Source organism: Bufo gargarizans, chromosome 5 (assembly GCF_014858855.1).
Source record: "Bufo gargarizans isolate SCDJY-AF-19 chromosome 5, ASM1485885v1, whole genome shotgun sequence".
Lineage (NCBI taxonomy): Eukaryota > Metazoa > Chordata > Amphibia > Anura > Bufonidae > Bufo > Bufo gargarizans.
The window spans coordinates 447179177-447200996 of NC_058084.1; the positions used below are offsets into that span (position 1 = coordinate 447179177).

Consider the following 21820-nt stretch of genomic DNA (forward strand, 5'->3'; position numbering starts at 1 on the left):
ATATATATATATATAAAAAACCTGCTCCTGACATTGCAGAGAAAACATAGTATTAAATTCCCGTCAATCAACCTGACAACACATGGATGGATTGGGTCTGACATAGCAGGACATGCTTTTACATGGTTGTTGTACAAGGGTCCCTACTGGGGTATCCCCTCTATGATGTCCAGATGTCCTAATAGGACACATGAAACTTGCAAGAATAACCATCGCACTCATATTTCCACAATATTTGGTCAATGTTAAAGGGGATATCCTATCTGGGGCATTTAAGGTATATTGCTAGGTCCAACCTCTGGTACCTGCTCTTTTCACCAGAACTGGACCCTGAAGTGAATGGAGAGCAAGCCACTCAAGTATGGCCTAGGGTTGTTGCGGGTATCGAAATTGCGATACCCGATCTATACTTTTGTCCCGGTATCGATACGATACCGGGATTTCAATTCTTTCGATACTAGCCTGCGCTGCTGCGCAGCCTAGTATCACAGAACATGAGCGTGCTGCTGTCAGCGCGCTCATGTTCCCTCAGCAGAACAGGGGAGAAGGAAGCAGTGTCTCCCTCCCCCTGTGCTGCGCTGCCAATAAAGAGAGAGGGGCGGATGAGGGGCGGGCGCACTGCAAACTCAATGATAGGAGGACCTTTAATGGTTCGGACTTTAAGTATTAGGCTGCATAGAGCGGCGCCCAGGGATCTATCAGGGTGAATAGGACAAGGGATGAAAAAATCCTAGGTTCTAGCCCCTAAGGGGTGAAATAGTTATTAAATAAAAAGTAAAAAAGAAAACAAAAAAAACCCACCAAAATATTAAGTATAAATTACATATAAAATATATAAACAATAAATAAATAAACATATCGCCACGTACAAAAAGTCCAAACTATTAAAATATAAAAAAATCTATGCGGTGAACACCAAAACAGAAAAAAAAAACTGCGCGACTCGCCATTTTAAAAAAAAATTCTGAATGGACGTGGCTTTTTTGGTTTCTTTTTTATGATATCGAAATCGAATCAAAAATTTGGTATCGCAACAACTCTAGTATGCCATTCTTCATCCGAAAATCATCGTCATTAGTCCCATAATGGTGAATAGGGGGGTGGCCACACTTGCTCTCTATTCACTGCTATGCCGGGTGAGCTCGACCAGTTATTTCTGTAAGTTCCATAGCAGTGAATGGAGAGGACATAGCACATGTGCTGTGTGCTCTTCATTTACTTTGGCGCCCTGTTCTAGAGCTAGGAGCAGGTCAAAGAGATGGGACCCGCATCTACTCTTAGCGATATGCCATAAATGTCCCAATTGAGACAACCCCTTTAAAGGTTCGGTCCTTTCCAGACCCTGCTCGCTGCAGGAGGAAAATCTGCAATATTTTACAGTAGTCACAAAGATTACGTATGGATTTTAAATCTGCAGCATGTCACCCTTTTTAACTAATGCGGATCTTGCCATGGATTTTGAAAAATCCTCTGAGGTTTTTCTGCAGAAGACCTGTGTGGATGTATCTTCAAGGGTTTGTCCACTTTTTACTATTGATGACCTATCCTCAGGATAGGTCATCAATATTAGATCGGCGGGGGTCTGTCTCCTGGCCCCTCACTGATCAGCTGTTTGAAGAGAAGGCAGGGCCGCTTTCTCTGCTCTGGCGTCCCCATTCACTTAATTGGAAGGGAACATATATTTATTTCTATCAACCCAGTGGACAGGCATACAGTATACAGTGCACATGGTGTATATACACACTTTATTGATAATTCTTACATTCACAATTTAAAGGGTTTTTTTAGTTTTTTTTTAAATCCTCCACCCAGCCAGCGGACCTGTTAAGAGATCTATACTTACCTGCTCCCTGCCACTCCGTTTGGGCTCTCTGTGTAGCTCCCAGGGTGACTTTCACTGCACTTTCGGACCTTTGTGTCACTTCCTGAATGGGTTCAGGTTCACGTAAGCCACTGCAGCCAATAAGTGGTCTCAGCAGTGATGTGTTCTCCAGCGGGACATGGCCTTGCAGTGACAAGACACTTATGGACTGCCAGTGCAGAGGCCAGTTATTGGCTGCAGTGGCATAGGTGAGCCCACCCTTGCAGTTGACATGGACCGGAAGTGCGGCAGTCACAGAGCTAGAATGGAGCAATGGGGAACAGGTGAGTACAGATGGTGTCATGGGTCCAGCTGAGTGGTAGAGGGAATCTAAAAAGAAAAATCCTTGGACAACCCCTTTAAGGCTGGATCAGGACGAGCAGCTGACTTTCAACTCTTTGGCCCATTCTGGAGCTTCTTGGGAATATCCAGCCAGTTCTGCTATCTTTTGCATTTCAAAAGGTCGTTGTAAAACTTTCTGCAATTGGTGAACCTGTGGCACAGAGAAGAAAAATCAAGATCGTACTATTAAAAGGACCTCCAAGCAGATGCCTGCTGGGCTCAGTGTGCAGGCATGTGCACATAAGACGGCTTTGATGTCGTTTCTGCTGTAACTCTGGCAAGTTTCTTTTAATAATTATGTCAAACCAGCTCTTCAAAAATGAACCTTCTAAAATGTGCTTATTGCATTCTAAGGTACTTAGGTTTACACACTCAGTCCGTCCATTTGCAGCGTGCACACAGAAATCTCAATCAACATACTTGAAGAGGAGAACAAGTGAGGATGGGGCTAAAGATTATTAAATGGGATTCATGGGATTTTGATACTGATTGCCTAACCTCAGGATAGGCCAATATCAGATAGGGACTCCCGATCAGCTGTATGAAAAGGACACCACACTCCGTGAGTGCTTAGGACTATTCCTAGGCCAGTGACTACCGTACATCGGTCACATGGCCTAAGGGCAGCTGAGTCTCATTCAAGTGAAATGCGTTGAACTGCAATACCAAGCACAACCAGCTGGTGAGCTGTGAGGAGGCTGCGGCGCTCACCGGCGCTCCAGTGCTTCCTCCCCTGCATTGGAGGTCTCCTCTGCATAACGGAAACGGGACGGATCCGTTTTGCAGCCCATAGACTTCTATTATGACGGAATGAATAACGGAATGCCTCTAAAGGCATTGCGTCACAGAATTGCGTTATGGTCCGTGGTAACGGAATCCATAATGCATTTCACCTTTTACCGTCAAACGAAGTGTGAACGAATTTTAAAATATATTATTATAAATTCGCTCATCTCTAGTGCTGGGAGTTGGACCACTACGGTCTCATAATAATGACCTATCTGTTGGATAGGCCATCAATAGGGAAATCCTGGAGAACGCCTTTAGGGGTGTCTATTCTGATCAGGCAAAGACAAATAAACAATGAGATAGATAGATAGATAGATAGATAGATATGAGTTAGATAGATAGGTAGATAGATATGAGATAGATAGATATGAGATAGAGAGATAGATAGATAGATAGATAGATAGATAGATATGAGATAGATAGATAGCTAGATAGATAGATAGATAGATATAGATAGATAGATAGATAGATAGTATAGATAGATAGATAGATATGAGATAGATAGATAGATATGAGATAGATAGATAGATAGATAGATAGATAGATAGATATAGATAGATAGATAGATAGATAGATATAGATGAGATAGATAGATATGAGATAGATAGATATGATATAGATAGATAGATAGATAGATAGATAGATAGATAGATAGATGATATGATAGATAGATAGATAGATAGATATGAGATAGATAGATAGATAGATAGAATAGATAGACTAGATAGATAGATAGATGATAGATCGATATGAGATAGATAGATAGATAGATAGATAGATAGATATGAGATAGATAGATAGATAGATAGATAGATATGAGATGGATAGATAGATAGAGAGATAGATAGATATTCACTAATAATGCAAACTTCACTAATCCCAAACTAACCTCTGAAAAGTCATTTCTCTCCGCCTTGCGGACTGCAGATTCTGCCATCCAGTTCCGTAATATATATCTAGGGTTGGTAGCTGTAAGCAAACGATGCTCATGGTTAATTACAGCAGAAGAAAACACTGGAAGACTTATTAAGCTAAATGCACCAGAATTCTATCTTATTTTGCGGTAAAAAACTAGCGTCCATAGTTATTATTTTTTTTAGACAAATTTGAGTATAGCTCGACAAAGGCAACATCCATTTAGCAGGAGATGGGCATGTTCATTGGTTGTTTGGGATTTTTTAAGAGATGGCATGTCCTCAGGATAGGTCATCACTAGCTGATTGGTGGGGGTCCCTCACCCCATACCCCACCTATCAGCTGGTCTGTGTAGCTCTGTCGATAGAAGTCAGCGCCAGAGCTATACAGCACCATAAACACTATAGCTGTGACAGCGGCGATGTGGGAGCGAGCTCCGGCAACTACAAGGTCAATGGTTCAGTGTAGCTCCGACTCGGACTTCTTTTGGCTGAGTTGTCTGGCAGGGTCTGGGGTGTTGGACCCCCACCGATCAGCTAGTGATGGCCTATCCTGAGGACGAGCATCACTTAAAAAAAAAAACTTAAGATGTGTCAAATGTTTGGTGCAAATTAGGCCAAACTAAAGGTGGTGTAAAATTAAACAAAAGTGTCTACAGAAGAGCCAAAATAATCATCCAGCCTGATCCACTTTGATAGATTTAGCACATCTTTAGTCTAAAGGCCCTATACATGGAGCGAATATCATACAGATTCTCGCGCATGAGGGCAAAAATGAATGGGAATCGTGTGATAAGTATGAACAATTCAAAGATGAGCGACAAATGTCTCGTTTCTCGTCCATTGTGATCTTTCATATAATATGGAGCCGTCTACTCGCTAACGGTCTCATACATGCCCTCTGGCCAAGCATCTGTCCCCCATCTTTACATGTAATAACAAGGAACGATTTAAAAGCAAATGAATAACGACTGCGAGTACCAATGATTATCTATGTGTATAATAAGCAACATTTTGGTGGTTAACGAGTCGCTACATCTTCGATCCTTTATCGTGATCTGTACATAGGGATTAGTAAATCTGCCCCAGGATTTTCTGTTCAATGGGACAGTTCCAACTGTACAACCTTTATCTGTGAACTGTAACCGTACATGGATAGAATACTGGAGCAGGCGTTCTCCGCTTGTGACCCCCACCCATATAAACCGCTGCAAAGAGGGCATCCCGCTCACTTCACACACTCAGATACCACATGGCCATTTATTTATCTGAATGCAAAACTAAGTGTAATACTAATGTTTTACCACCCGCAGCTTCTTCCGGCAACAGCTGACTGAAAGGAGTTTCAGCAAACCAGACCTGCGATGATCAGACGATCACCAGTTGGGGCCTCCCCTTTGAGGCTACAGCAATGGCGAGGCACACTAAATTAGAAACCACTGTCCCAATGGTTCGGTCACTGATCTTACTTTTCATCCGGTGTCTTCTTTTAGAATCGGAATCATGTGGGTTACTAAGTAAAAAGAGATAATAAGGCTTACAGTATTAATAAATTTAGTACATTTCAGACTATGGAATTTGTGCAGGCGGACACCTTAAAGGGGTTGTCGGGGCTTTTAATATTGATGACTTATCCTCAGTAGAGTTCATCAATATCAGATCAGCGGGGGTCCGACACCTGGCACCCCCGCCGATCAGCTGTTCGAGGAGACGGCGAGCGCAGTGCACACGTGCCGCCTCCCTTCCCTCTTCCTGCTCTCTACTGTATGTCTATGGGACAGCAGGAGCGGACAGGAAGACGGCACGTGCTGATCGGCGAGGGGTGCCAGGTGCCGGACCCCCGCCGATCTGAGGACAGGTCATCAACAGAAAAAGCCCGGACAACCTCTTTAATGTGTTAGTGTTGTTTAGTGCGGGGACAGGGGTGCTAAACATGTTTTGTAATATACTTTATTAGTGAAACATGTTCTCGTAGCAGGAAAACAAGGTGTAAAGAGTCTTCTAAGTAAAGCTCCTAACTCAGGGATCAGCAACCTCCGGCACTCCAGCTGTTCTGAAACTACAACTCCCAGAAATCCTCTTTTCACTTCTATGGGATGTAAAAGAACAGACAATAAGTGTGCATGCTGGGGGTTGTACTTTCACAGCAGCTGGAGTGCCGAAGGTTGCTGATCCCTGCTCTAACAGAGCGTTACTAGGGAGAGTCTGTCTTCAGTTCTACTGAGCGCTGAAGACACCCGTGTGTAAGATACAGAGGCTTCCAGCCTAACTATGTACTTGTGCCCTACCGCTGCCCATCACCATGCCTATCTGACTTACACAGGCACACTGAAGACAGATTCTCCTCAGCAATACTGTTAGAGCTTTCTTCAGATCCTTTACACCCTGTCTTCTTGTCCAAAGAAACATCTTTCCCTAATAAAGTACATTACAAAAAAATTAACATCCCTGTTCATACACTATATTAAAAATAAGTTGAAACTAGTTAGACTTTAATGGGGATGTCCATCCTCAATCGCCCTTTTAGACAGGCTAGGTACAGCACTATACCTAAATTTAAAAGGCACTCACCTGCTCCCCACCGCTCTGTTCCAGTCTGGATCCTTCTACTTTCCAGTGTGTAATCTCCTCCCAGAACAGGGTGACTTGCATCTGTGCAGCCAATCACTGTCCCCGCGTCCCCAAGTGGCACATGACTCTGCAGTGACAGGCCACTTGGGGCAAATCACCGCTGATGCCAATACAGTGGGGCATATGACCGTGTCAGGAGGTTTACATGATGGGGACACAAAGGAGCCGTTCTGAACCGTTGGCATTGGAACAGTGCGGCAGAGAGGGGGCAAGTGCTTTCTTTTAACGTTAGGTACGGCACTGTTCTGGCTCTAGGCTAAAATTGGGATTGAAGCTGGACAACCCCTTTAAAGGCTAAAGATCCCAACACACATAAGATTGATGTTGAACAAGCCCACCAATTTCAGCAGGATTGGCCAAATATCTAACGTCTACGATATACAGATGATTGGGCCGGTCCTGTATGCAGATTCCTGAAGGGTAGGGCTTATTGAATTTAAACATACCCATTTATTAGTTATAATGGGAAATAACCCATCCAAACTGAAAGATATACATGTCTGACCGAGCCAAGAGTCCAGGGAAAGTGAGCATTCTGCTGACAGCTACCTAATGGGTATGGCTGCCTTACATGTACATCCGGAATGTGTCATTTCTTGTAGTAGCGAGCGTGTACTGATACCACGTTACTCCGCAGAGCCTGTAGTATTACAGCAGCAGCTTCCATTGCCTCATCGTTCGTGCTCCTGTGCATTTTCACCATAAACATAAAAATATACACATCTTCCAAGCACACTTGTGTTATCTCACCGGATCTCAATAAAATGGGTGGTGTGGACGGTTTCTGGGTGCGAGAGCCATTCTAGGCATCTGGAAGCACTCGGACACGCTGGGTACTAGCTCCGTCACACATTATTAACTTAATAACAATGCAGATTGTTGACATTTCATCTCCATGTGAAAAGTCATTTAAACACCACCAATTTGTGATCAGCAATTAAGACATGGAATCCATGTACCCAGGAGCATTCCCCCACCAATGGAAGCGGAGGTATCCTGGCATTACTATAGTGTTATCAGGATATGTCACTAGGTGCATGCTCGCTGTGGCATTGTACAGAAGGCAATGGCCTACATGGGCATACAGACACCTGAGACAAGTGCCCATGTACAGTCATATACGCTTTGCTCAGCACTGGCTCCTCTTGTCTCTTAGATGTGGAGATGCTATGATTGCTGATTGGCAGGAACTTAAGGGGTTGTCTCATCTCAGACAATGGGGGCGTATCGCTATGATATGCTCCATTGTCTTATAGTGGTGGGACCCGCCACCTATATCGGAAATGGAGCTCTGCAAAGTGGTGGCTGGAGGACATCTGGTCCGGCCACCACCAAGCGCTCTCCCCATAGAAGTAAATGGGAGCGCACCGCACTATGACGGCCACCGCTCACTTCACTTTTATGGGCCCGATGGAAATAGCGCTCGGCTATTTTCGGCGGCCTCATAGAAAATGAATGGAGGACGGCTGTGCACCACCACCTTCAGGGCTCCGTTCTCGATATAGGCATGGGTCCCAGACTCCCCAGTGGTGGGACCCGCACCTATGAGACTATGGGGGGCATATCCTGGCGCTATGCCCCCATTGTCTGCTAAGAAACAACCCCTTTAAAGTGAACCGATTTAACCCCCCCACTACCAAAAGTCAGTTCTGCTTATACTTATCTAGTTGATGAGCCCCAAAGTGCTCTTTTCAGATGCCCCCTCACTGCACAAGTCATTGCCCAAATTTTCCCACCCTATCTCTAAATGATCTAACATGAGTTCTGCGCCGTTTATGTTACCAGAGATGCATCCACTGTGCTTATGATTTTTCTGACTAGCTGCACCCCCAAATTCTTAATCATCCGCCTGTTTGGAAATCTCGCGCCTGCGCATCTAGTCAGTAATGCTGCCCCTGCGCGGTATAATCCTCTAATCATCCCCTTCCCCCTCTTCGGCTTCTTTCTCCGGGATAAGTAATTATTATATGATAAGTGGGGGGTCATACTCCCGGCAAACCCCACACCACCAAGCCAACCCCCCACACCCCCACCCACAACCCCTCCAAAGCACAGTACTTTTCCATCGTATCTATGGCTATGCTCGGTACTGCGGCTCAATTCAATTCACTTGAATAGGACTGAGCTGCACAAACGCAATGCGACTGATCGACATGACATCACAGGCCAAAGTGCTATCCTGAGGATAGGTCATTAATATTTGAAACCTGGAGGGGGAAAAAATTATGCAATTTGCTGATCAATACACAGGGAGCAACATGAGGATGCCAACCACTAGGTTTAGTTCTCATCCTCCACACAGCTGGCACACTTGGCTCCCACGATACCAATGAGTATGGCTAGGATGCAAATAGCAGTGAGGGCACAGACAGCTTTGCAGGTATTGAGGCAGCAACAGCAAGGAGTCATAGACCTTACTCTCTTACAATGCAGGTCTTCCACAATCCCCCTCAAGATGAGCCACTGAAATTTTGCTACTAATAAGAAAATACCGGAACCCCATCAAAAGCCTTACAGACCCCATAATAAATCATGGCACTTATTAGAACAGAAGGTAAAGACTGAGATCTTCATACTGTTTTACCTTTGTAATCTTTGTAGGTACACGGTGACCCACGCTGAGAAATCCACGTGTTGGCCGATGTCATGTAGGGCCCAGTATTCCTTAATCAATAAGCAAAAAACATAAAAGCAACAGGTCGGTGAAACTCCGCAAGAAAATACCTGAAACTGATCCTTCTCAAATACCTATTCCATTGAAGTGTGAAAAAAACAGGTCCTGATCGCTATCACAGTAGCCAATGCTGTTACAAAGGACTTCAAAGTCAAGAGAACACAAAATTATTATATTGATGGGTTTCTTTTCCGGGACTTAAAGGTGTTGTCCAGTTTAGAAAAACAATTTTCACATTCCCTATAGAGAATTGTAAGTTAACAGCGGAGAGTCCTCTGTTCAGAATGTAAAGCCGTTACAAAGCGCATCTCTGGCTCTGGAGAACCTGTCCTGTCCATTGATTTTAATGGGCACAGTTTAATGCTTAGAACTAAACACATTTATCATCCCCCTACGCCATGTTTTTGGCATTACAAGAGTCTCAAAACCCAGTTTTGCGGCTTTTTAAACACCATTTCGACTAAAATTATTCAGAACTGGTATATTTCTGCCACCCTGGTGTGGGGAGGGTACAGTGTGGGTGGGGCCATAGGCCCTGGCACATTTATCATTATTTACACTAAAAACAGGCACAAATGAGGACTAAAGGGTGCATGGACTGCGCCTTCCAGTGACAAAGCCCTACGAAGACCGCTGTGGCAGATGCCGTTCTTGATAAGTCAGGGCCGGTTTCCTCACAGCTGATCACTGAGGGTCCTAGAAGAGGGGTACTTTGTGATCAACCTTTTGCCAAGGCTAATAAGTTGAGACTGCCTAAAGCAGATAATACATTTGGATATCGATGGCCTATCCATCAATATTTGATCAGTGGGGCACCAATTCAAAGGAACCCCACAGATCAGGAAGATGATGGAGATTGAGATTGCAATACCAGGACAGCCGCACCTGTATGTTTGGTGCTGTGCCTATGTAAACCATGAAGGGACCCCTCCATTCTGCGGACCCCCACGGATAAGGATTGGTCCTATTCAGTCTGCAGGTACCTCAGGAATGGTGAGCTTCCTTAGCTGGACGTCTGCTATCTCACTCAGCTGACAAAACGACATTGTAAAATCCGCCTTTGTATCTTCCATCATCTGCAAGAGGTGAAAACAAAAACAGGGTACTACAGTATCTGTCCGCGTACCCGAACACCTGCCAAACATCACTTACATTAAGAAAGGACGCAATCAAGGACAAGTCTTCTTCTCTTGCACCTAAAAATCCCAGTTTTGCCCTAAAGAGCTGTGTGAACCTGTAATCAAAGGGAAGAATGAGGAATGGGTTTGTCTACCAGCACCGACCATGAGGAGGTCATTCCCAACAACGACATACCTCTGGTAATACTGATCCGGGAAGCCTGACAGAATGGCTGAAGCTCTGAAATCAAAAAATATTAGTATATCAGTATGGATGCAGTTAGTGGGTATGTATAGATTCACTGCTCCAATACATCTTAACTACATAAGTTAGGAACTTGGTGAATGAATAACGCTGGTTCGTGTATACAGCTCCAATGCAGAACTATGGGGTACATTTATTAAGACATCTTAGTAAAGCCCCATAGCTGGTAGAGGAGCCGGCCTCTCCATACCTTCGGCTCATCCAGCGCCAGTTCTATATGTAAGATAGCTTCCTCGCTGTCTTACATTTAGACCTTTTTCTACGCCTAAAACAGGTATAGAAAATAGTGAAGGAGACGGGCTGCCGTCCTGTCCCCTTCCCCGCCACGCTGACGTGAGCGAGGAGAAGTCACAGATGGTGTATTCCAGTATAATACATGACGCTCTATGTTTATTCATGGTTATCAATCATGGTAGTCGGATGCTGCAGTCATTCTCAGGATAGGGTATAAGTATCCGATCAGTGGGGGTCTGACTGCTGGGCCCCCCACCGATCACGAGAGCAGGATTTTCAAGTTCCCTGTATGAATGAAGCGTCAGGTCCTGCGTGCACAGTACCGCTCTATTCATTCTCTATTGGTTGTCAAAAATACCTAAACGCGTTATACTTGGCTATTTCTGGCAGTCCCATAGAGAATGAATAGAGCGGCGGCATGTAAGTTCTACCTACCCCTCCACTCATACAAGGACTCGGGACCCCAGTTCTTGTTATCTGTGGGGGTCCCAGAAGTAGGACCCCCACTGATCGAATATCTGGTAAATAGGGAATACATTTGCATTGCAAAACAGCCCCTTTAAAGCGGGAGTGTCCCTATTCAGGATTCTTATCTATAAGCTACAGCAGCTACAAAGAGCATCTCTCCCACCGGAGGACCCAAAATGACCACACGTTACATGTAAAATACCCCTTCAATGGAAAATTGTGTATAATGCTATCATCGGACGAAATGTGTAGCAAAAAAAAGGATTGTCCAGAGCAAAAAGCCACTTTAAGGGTCCATTCACACGTCCGTTTTTTCTTTCCTGATCTGTTCCGTTTTTTCAGGAACAGATCAGGACCAGATCTGGACCCATTCATTTTCAATGGGTCCTGGAAAAAATCGGACAGCACAATGTGTGCTGTCCGTTTCCGTTGTTCCGTTCCGCATGTCCGTTTAAATATAAAACATGTCCTATTCTTGTCCTGAAAAATCGGATCCTGGTACAATACAAAGTCAATGGATCCGCAAAAAACGGATGACATTCGGATGACCAAGGGTTCATGAGCATCAACAAAAAAGCAGACTTTAACACATGTCCCACCGGATTATAAGCCTCATACGCCTGCCTCGGACTACCATGTACAGCAGTTAACCTGTATAAGGCTACTTTCACACTGGCGTTTTGGCTTTCCGTTTGTGAGATCCGTTCAGGGCTCTCACAAGCGGTCCAAAACGGATCCGTTTTGCCCTAATGCATTCTGAATGGATAAGGATCCACTCAGAATGCATCAGTTTGCCTCCGTTCCGTCTCCATTCCGCTTTGGAGGCGGACACCAAAACGCTGCCGTCTGGCGAAACGGAGCCAAACGGATCCGTTTTCAATGACACAATCTGGCACAATAGAAAACGGATCCGTCCTCCATTGACTTTCAATGGTGTTCATGACGTATCCGTCTTGGCTATGTTACAGATAATACAACCTGATCCATTCTGAGCGGATGTCGGCGGTTGTATTATCTGAACGGATCCGTCTGTGCAGATCCATGACGGATTCGCACCAAACGCGAGTGTGAAAGTAGCCTATGGCTTCCCGTGTATGCTCATTAGGCTTCCAGTGGGCTGTCATGCGGCTTTTGGAAATGGGTCAGTCTTTTCTTTACAAAAATAAACACCTAATTCCATCTGTCGTTGGTCATTCATCAACACAACATTTTTCAAAGTCCGTTGTGATCCTCCAAGGGATTTAGTATAAACATGTTCAAAGGGGGCAAAAGAGCACACACCCGTCAGTGGCAGTCTGCACTGCCACAATACCAGTGTCACGGGGTCCTGGGGGTAGACGGGGGGAGACTCACATCTGTTTTTGTCTGTTGTCCATCAGGGGGTTTAATGCTACAAGCAGCTTGTTCAGATTATACATTCCAGCGTTGGCCTGGTTTCCGATCCTGTACCTCCCGTCATCGTCAGATGTGTTTGGAACGTAATCTATTTAAAGAAAACAGAGCACAAATTACCGAGGTACAGAAAAAAAGGGGAATTCAAATAAATAGTAATTGCAGCCATTTCAACAATGAACCTTATTTCTGGCTCAATAACTAAATGAGAAGCTTAGAAGGAGCCAAGCCCTTCCCGTTCACAGCGCTGCAAGCTATAGGGTATTTATTTTCGCAGGAGAGGCTACAGATTTCCAGATGCTCTTCGCCATCATCCTCCTGGCAGACGCAAATTGTAAAGCGCTCGGTTGTTAGTGGTACGTAATAAACGTTCCCTGTTATGTTAACCAGAGTAATCTGTGTGAGTTGTGGCCGGCGCACAATGCTCATCTATCATCTCCAACATTTGTTTTCTCAGGAAAATATGTTAAATCCTTCCGTGCTAGGGGCAAGGTATTCAGCGCGCAATTGTGCTCTGCACAGAACGTAACAAAGCAAGAAAGTGGAACGTGGATGGGATTTTACTATAAGGAAGTGATGTTTTTGTGTATTATAAAATATAGAAATAAAAAAATGACGCTTATTCACTGAAGGAACTAGGTCATTACCTTCTGATTGGTAGGGGACTGACCCCCAACTGATCCATAGAAATTAAAGGCTATGTACACCTTTGGTGGCAATTTTTTTTATTATTGCAATGTACTCATTTTTTTTAGCTAAAAATAATTTTTTCAATTTGTCTTATTAAAAATATTGAGACGTTTTTCGTGCACAGCTTTGAGTTTATCTAGTAGCTGGTTCAGAATTTTCTCTCTGCTCCGTCAGGCAGGGAGGTGACTGGCTCTTTATTTCTGATCTATGACCTTCTAAACACTCATTAAAACTCAGGGGGTCATTTATTAAGACTTAAAAAGCCCTAACCTGGCGGTGGATCTGCTGAAGTTATGAAGAGGCGCTGGCCTCTACATAACTTTGGATTATCCTCCACCAGTTCTAAATGTAAGACCGCTTCGGAGCGGTCTTACATTTAGACTATTTGGTACGCCTAAAACAGGTGTAGAAAATGGTAAATGAGATGGGCCTGCCAGCCTGTACCCTTCCATGCCACTCTTTTTTTAGACCTGGTACACAGATAAGGTTTACAGATAAGGGTTATTAGCCCAGAGTGCAAGTACCAGTCACACAGCTAGAAAAACAGTTAACCCTTTGTGACAGAAGGGCTCAATATTTTTAATAAAAGACTAATTGAAAAAAAAAATGTTTTAGCCCAAAATGCAATCTTACAAAAATTGTCCCCAAAGGTGTACATAGCCTTTAAAGGGACAGACCAGCTTTTAAAGACTTCTTGGCTACCCCTGCCTGGCCAGAGCATACTTACCATCTTCCCGATGCTCGGTTCTGGCTCCTTAGGTCCACAGCTGCATTCGTCCTCACTTATAAACTTCCAGCATCAATTGGGATCACGTGTGCCACTGCAGTGGTGATGTATCCCCCAAGCATCATTGTGTCAAATGCCACTTTGAAGACCTGTTGTCGTTCTGGACAGTCATTGGCTGCAGAGGCACACGCGATCCTTGTCCGTGTCAGAGGTTTACAAGCTGAGATCAGAGCACGAGGGCACAGCAGTAGCCGAAATGAGCTGGAACCCAGTGGTGGGCAGCGGGTAACTATGCTGTCCTCCTCAGGTCCAGCGGGGAAGGGGGTTGCAGTGCTAAACCCGCACTATACCCCTATGGTCTCTCGACTGGTGGGGACACCGTTTTTCCCCACACAGCTAGTGGCCAGCAGTGGTCTGTGCATCGCCCCAGTGGTTTAAGAGCCCAATAATCGAGCAGATTATCGCGAAGAAGCATTCGTACGGGCGCTTGTTCACAGTGATCAGGACTGTGCAATGAAAACATAAGTAAATGCGTTCTGCCAGACATGTACCCTTGGCCGTCCATAGTACATAACATACCCCACCACATTCAAGAAGAGGAAGGGAGAATGAGTATCAGTAGGCAGAGGAATCTCACCAGCATCGTAATTTTCCATGAAGCCAAACGGACCGTAATCAATAGTGATTGACAGGAGGCTGAAGTTATCTGTATTGCACACACCTGCATTCAAAAAAACAGAAGCCTTACAAATGAGCATTGCCTTATTATTGGTTGCTTATCCTATACAAAGGCTGGGTGACTCGCTGACAGAGGGCTTCAAGTCCCTGGCCTTGAATGAACGTCCGTATTGTGTCTCTCCAGTGCTTTTATTCTCCCCCTTCCCATACACATGCATGCTCGGTTCAGCTGTGTGTGCATCTTGCTAAATGGGGAAACAGTAAGTCACTGTCAGATACAGTTCTGGCAGTCACTTATCTTGAGAACTAAGGATTGGGCATGCTGAAATTCAACTACCTTCTTCTTCGACACCTACCAAATAAATGCCAGCTGAAAATCTAATACAAATTAGATGGTCGGCTAGTCCTACCGAAATCAGTGGGTAAGGCTGGACTGTACCCCTATGTTCTCTGCATTGGTGGGGATCACAGGGAGCCTCGGCACAGCAAGTGGCTAGCAGCGGCCTGTGCACAGCCAATGGATATGTGATTTATAAGGGCTGTCTCATCTTATACATTGGAGGCATATCTCTAGGATATGTCAGAAATGTCAGATAGGTGCAGGTCCCACCTCTCGGACCTGCCCCTATCTCCAGGGATAGGTGGCCCAGCACTGCAGGAAGCTACTCCAGTCATATGTAGTTCCAGTCAATATTTCCATCAAAATGTCTACTAAAATGGTGGCTCAGTGGTCAAGGCCAACATCTGCATGGGGTTTCCATGTTCTTCCCATGGTCATGTTGATTTTCAAATATTCAGGTTTTCTCTCACACTCCAAAATTATAGGTTGATCACCATACTAAGAAACCGACCTCCACGTGTATGTGTGTCTTAGATAGGGATACTAGACTGAGAGACCCTTTGGGGCTTTGCACAGTGCGGCAGAATATGTCGGCACTATATAAGCAAAGTAAATGAATAAATGCAATACGATGCTTACAAGCACTGCTCCAAAATCTGTGACAAGCACCAAAGCTACATGAGAGGAGAGATAAGGACGTGGAGGGAAGGTCACAGTGTTTTAGTCTCATAAGCCCATCGCGAGCAGCGTGTAGACAAGATAACACAGATCAGAGATTTGCGCTGTGACCGGGGACAACTTCGCAGCAGCAATCACAGATAGTTTATATCTGCAGGAGAATCAAATCGACACGGGAGCCCCGGCAGTCAGTTTATGAGACTGCTCAGCCTGAATACTCTACTACACATGTGCCTTTAGGACGTCTTATATTCATAAATAGTGAAACATTGAAGGATGACCTTATTAATAATGTTCACTGACAACCCGGACATAACCCCTTCTTCCCCCCGCAGGGCAAGTTTTTTTTAAATTAGATCTGGTGATAGGCAGAGGCTTCCGTCTAGCAGTGAGCCCGACCTCACCGGCACTAATGGGTGGGCTTTAGCGCTGTCCTAGCCTGTAAAACTGCTAAAGCCCGCCCATTAGTGCCGGTGACGTCACTGGGAACACTGCTAGGCGAAAGCCTCTGCCTAGAAGGGTCAAAATGTAAACAAAATAAAGCTCGACCTGCGCTATACAGTGCAGGGCAAGGGAGAGCATCAGAGCATGAAATGCTCCGATGCTCATATCAGAGGGGCTGAGTGGGGGAAGAAGGGGTTATGTCCAAGTTCAGCTCTGAACCCGGACAATCCCTATAATATGAAACTGTACAATTTTCTAATATACATGTATTTAAAATTCTGCATACACCTTTCTTATATCAGGCAGTTAAACCTTATATGCAGTAGAATGGTACTGCCCACGTATCAGCCTTGTGTTCATGTATCCAGGGCATCAGTCATGTGACACCCCTACACATCAAGTCATTTCTGATAATCAGTGTTAGGCTACTTTCACACTAGCGTTCGTCGGTCCGCTCGTGAGCTCCGTTTGAAGGGGCTCACGAGCGGACCCGAACGCAGCCGTCCAGCCCTGATGCAGTCTGAATGGAGCGGATCCGCTCAGACTGCATCAGTCTGGCGGCGTTCAGCCTCCGCTCCGCTCGCCTCCGCACGGACAGGCGGACAGCTGAACGCTGCTTGCAGCGTTCGGGTGTCCGCCTGGCCGTGCGGAGGCGTGCGGATCCGTCCAGACTTACAATGTAAGTCAATGGGGACGGATCCGTTTGAAGATGCCACAATATGGCTCAATCTTCAGGCGGATCCGTCCCCCATTGACTTTACATTGAAAGTCTGGACGGATCCGTACGAGGCTATTTTCACACTTAGCTGTTATATGCTAAAATAATGCAGACGGATCCGTTCTGAACGGAGCCTCCGTCTGCATTATTATGATCGGATCCGTTCAGAACGGATCCGATCGAACGCTAGTGTGAAAGTAGCCTTACATTACATACATGCGCTGGGTCAGCACACAGGGCACAACCGTGTGATAAGTAAATAGGACTTGTCTTGGAATAATGATTTTTATTTTGGTTATTACAGTAACTGCATTACTGTGTGTATTCACATGGCTGCCTGTCTCTAGGTGATGTTATCATGTGGGTAATATACAGTTTAATATACAAAAAAAAACCACATGCAACAGTTTCCCATGGAGCACTGATTATAATAAGTCTCCATACATCGCTCTGTCTCTTTAGTGAGAAACAGTACCCCCTGAGCAGCATCTAAGGCATTTCATCCAGCCTACCAGTAAGCTGTTTTGTACTGATGAGGGTCACAAACCCCAAAATACGTGTCTACAGATGGGTGCCTCTGGTTTGGCTGGTGTGATCTAGTAGATATACTTTTTCAAGAAAAAAATTGTCATCACACGGAGCTACAGGGGGCAAAAGGGTCACTGAGGTAGCCCTCTCCCTCTATCAAACCACTTAGATGTTGCAGTCGCTACTAACTGTGGCATCTAAGTTGTCTCAGAGCTGAGAACTGCTGCTGACGGCATGTGCACATTTCTCAGTGAAAGACAAACGTTGTGTGCAGCTCTGTCTAGATATTCAAAATAATGTAAATTAAATATCTAATAGTCTCAAATAAAAACTATTGCAGATTTAAGAAATTCATTAATCCTGAGGCTACTGGATTATCAGGAAGTTACTGTATTAACCTACCATGTGCAAACCCTACAGACATCCACCGTGCAATCATGTCCGCTGTCTGAGACACAACTATGCTGAAGAAAGCCTGCAATGATAAGTCTTGTTATACAGCATGCCACTCACCCCTCAATTTCACCTGTTGATTTTGACAGAATCTGCTGGTATTTTATATTTATGAGGCTTCCAACACCTGAATAAAATCAATGAGCTGTGATGTATGACAATGCTGTCTTCACCACATCAGAATAGCAGTGCCCGTAGCATCTGCCAGCTGTGCTTTCTCTCTGTTTCTCGAGAAAAGAGTTGGCACAACCACCACTTCCAGCAGATCCTGATATGTTTGTGGCAGACTTGTCCATCTTTTCCATCTCCTCTTACAGGACAAAATGAAAGCAGATATGCTGCCCTATTTTAAGGGAGCCATGTCGCCTCTGTGAAGTCCTATTTGCAGGCGGTGACGGGGACGAGCCTCCCTAGCGTCACCCGCGATGCTAGGGAAGCTCGTCCCGTCTGCCATTGGCTGCTACCCTCCTGACACTGGATGTTTTCATCCATGCACGGGGAGAATCAGCAGCGGCGGAGCGGGGACCAGGAGCAGCGCAGGAAGCGGGGAGCCAGGTAAGTATATTCATTGTGAGGGGCCTGAGCATATGGGGGACATTTTTTGTCTCGGATAACCCCTTTAAGTACAAGAACGCATTTATAGAAGACCTGCGATACTCACCCCCATTCCACAGCTAGGCGCCCACAAACGAGCGGAGGAATGCACACCTCTCAATTATGTGCGTAGGCACAGGAGTCCTCTCAATGCGCTGCATGGCTGGTTTGGGGGTGTACAGCGAGGGGAAGGGGGTGTATATCGACATACAATTTACTGATTTACTGAGTCGGCAGCCTAACACATGTATTACTGTATTTATTAGGGCTTGCCAGAGGTAATAGACTCCCTTTAAGGGAAGTGTTTTATAGCGAAGGATACGCTGGGCTACTATATGAAACCGCTAATAAAATGATGTAGTGTTCGGTTAGTAGACGCTAAGACAGAATACAAAGAACCTATGGCTTTGGGTCTGCTGTACTGATGAAGAGAATGCTCCCTTACACCTTTCCCTGTCTCCAATGACAGAAGGCGGCTGGGTATACAAGCAAAAACATTGACAGGTCTCAGCATCGCAGGGTCCAGGTGTAGCTTCATGGCCATTTATTCAAACAGGTCCATACACCACTGAAAAAGTGCAATGTTTTGACAGTAAAACTGCCTTTTTCAAGCATGCAGTCTTACTGCCGAAACATCGCACTTCTTCACGGGGTATGGACCTAATCGAATAAAGGGCCTAAAGCTACAACTGGAGCCTGTGATTCTGGGGCCCGTTGATGTTTTTGGTTTCTCCGGATGGCAATCTGATGCTCACGAGCACAGTGGGTGGTAGTCCGATCGTATAGGTATAGAAGCAGATACATAGCGGCACATTTATTTAGACTGGCGTTTAAGACGCCGGTCTAATAAAGACCCAAAGCTGGTGGAGGATCCGCCGAAGTTATGAAGAGGCGCAGGCCTCTCCATAACCTCGGCGCATCCAGCGCCAGTTCTAAATGTAACAAAGCATAGATCAGACAGCTCACGATCCTCCAGATACGTTAGGGCGGGAAGGGGCAGTCCCCATCAAACAATTCAAAACGTGATTACTTCTTGAATAGTTCTAAATGCTTCCTAGCCGTCTACATTTAGACCATTTTCTATACCTAAAACAGGCGTGAAAAATGATGAATGAGACGGGCCTACTAGCTGCCCCCTTCCCCACCACACTCACAATTTTAGACCTGGTGTGAGCAGGGCGAAGTCCCAGATTGCGGTACAACTAACCGTATATTATAAAGTGCATGTTAAAAAGAACCTGTCACCAAGAAATGGCGTGCGATCTACAGGCAGCACCTCACAGAGCAGAAGGAGCTGAGCAGATTGATATATAGTTCAGGTGAGATTCAGCAAAACTTCTAAGGGGACATTTATGAAGACCGGTGATTTAGACGCCGGACTTCGTCCATCTTGTGCTGGCGGTTCATCCCCCTAAGTTATGTAGAGGTGCCGGCCTCTAAATAATTTAGGCGGACTTTACACTTGTTTCAATCTACGCCAGCTCCCTTGTTGGTGTAGATTTAGAGCATTTTCTAGGCCTAAAACAGGAGACGGGCGTGCTTTTTTCCCCGCCCATGCCACGCCACAATCTCCAACAGATATACGCCAAAACGTGGCGTATATCTCTTCGTAAATGACCACTGTAATTTATACATTTATAAGTCGGCTCTTTCTGAGCTCAGTTGTACAACGGGGCCATCTTCTTAGTGACTGATGGCTATCCCTGTATACACCCTTACACAGAGATATATACAGGTGTATACTGATAAGAGGTGGATTTCAGTACAGAAACTGCACAAAAATCCTGGTCAAAAATCTTATGTGTGAACACGCCCTACGCTGATTACACTTGGTTAGAGAATGCCTTTAACATGAGTGGCATCAACATGATAAAATAACAATAATAGGTATATATACAGTATATAAACCGCATATATAGGGGTGGTCTCACCAAAACTCTATTAGGATCTGTTCGGATGATAGCTGGAAAGTGTTCTTTAATGATAAAGTCAACTAATTCCCTAAAAAACAAAATGTATACTGTAAAGGCAGTGTAATAACGGAGCTGTCGCACAGAGATGACCTTATAGTGGCGTTCAACTACACAAGTCTTTTATTGACAATATAAACATCATAATTAATAAGGCTACTTTCACACTTGCGGCAGGACGGATCAGACAGGCTGTTCACCCTGTCAGATCCGTCCTTCCGCTACTTCGCCGTGCCGCTGGACCGCCGCTCCGTCCTCATTGACTATAATGGGGACGGGGGCGGAGCTCCGGCGCAGTACGGCAGTTCGCGGTGAGAGGCCGCCGGACTAAAAAGTCGGACATGCAGGACTTTTAGTCTGGCGGCCTTTCGCCATGCACTGCCGTGCTGCTGCCGGAGATCCGCCCCTGTCCCCATTATAGTCAATGGGGACGGAGCGACGGTCCTGGCGAAATAGCGGAAGGACGGATCTGACAGGGTGAACAGCCTGTCGGATCTGTCCTGCCGCAAGTGTGAAAGTACCCTTAGATGGGGGTTTTCATTTTTCTTAAATTTTTTTATAACTTTTTAGATTTACCTCCTATCTCAGGAGCTTACTGCACGCTATGTCATGATCGAGGTCACTTAGGGGGTGTTCATGTGGTTTAAAAGCAGAGGAAAGAGAAAAAACAGGAGCTGAATCTGCCTTAAAAGCAGCTTGTTTGTTGGGCAGATTGTTATATTACAAGCTGTTTTTGGAGCTGATTTGGATGCTGAAGACTAGATTCTTGTCTGCTTACCATTGATTGACTAGGACCTTTAGTGCTGATTCTGCCTGAAGATAGGGCAGGACACTTCTCATTTCAGCGGGCTGAAAAAAATCAGCACAGTTTAAAAACAGTGCTGACTCCCATTAAAATCAATAGGAGGTAGTTAAGGATAAGTGTCAAAATCAGCTGCAAAAAGCTCCGAGTGAACATTCCCTTAAGGTGTAGGCCAACGACACACATTAGATAGCTGATGGCTGAGCCCTCGTGTGCGGAGGGATTGGGAGCTTGCAAGTCTGTGCAGGTTCCATACAGATGAAAGCTCCAAACTGCTGCAAAACACATCTGCTGTGGTTTATCTCCCCAAGAACAGAAAGGGAAATCCAGCTGCTTGATCTTTATCTCCTGATCTTCCATCAGCCCCCATGCACATTAGATCAGGCATCCTCAAAATGCGGCCCTCTAGCTGTTGTAAAACTACAACTCCCACAATGCCCTGCTGTAGGCTGATACCTGTAGGCTGTTCGGGCATGCTGGGAGTTGTAGATTTTCAACAGCTGGAGGGCC

The 21820-nt window shown here is 45.2% G+C and overlaps 1 protein-coding gene across 4 annotated transcripts in view; it reads right to left on the reverse strand.

Moving 5' to 3' along the window:
- Positions 1–1726: 1726 nt before the first annotated feature.
- The window catches only part of LOC122938033 (protein adenylyltransferase SelO-like), a 47620-nt gene continuing 27526 nt past the window's right edge, over positions 1727–21820 (reverse strand). For all 4 annotated transcript variants that reach the window (XM_044293298.1, XM_044293297.1, XM_044293296.1 and 1 more), the window contains 11 exons: positions 20470–20539; positions 17894–17966; positions 14743–14826; positions 12650–12779; positions 10526–10570; positions 10364–10445; positions 10195–10287; positions 9122–9201; positions 5376–5419; positions 3882–3961; positions 1727–2354 (listed from right to left, as the gene is read on the reverse strand). In XM_044293298.1, coding sequence (XP_044149233.1) covers positions 2232–2354; positions 3882–3961; positions 5376–5419; positions 9122–9201; positions 10195–10287; positions 10364–10445; positions 10526–10570; positions 12650–12779; positions 14743–14826; positions 17894–17966; positions 20470–20539 — 904 coding nt within the window. In that variant the 3' untranslated portion in view covers positions 1727–2231. The remainder of the gene's footprint in view (positions 2355–3881; positions 3962–5375; positions 5420–9121; positions 9202–10194; positions 10288–10363; positions 10446–10525; positions 10571–12649; positions 12780–14742; positions 14827–17893; positions 17967–20469; positions 20540–21820) is intronic.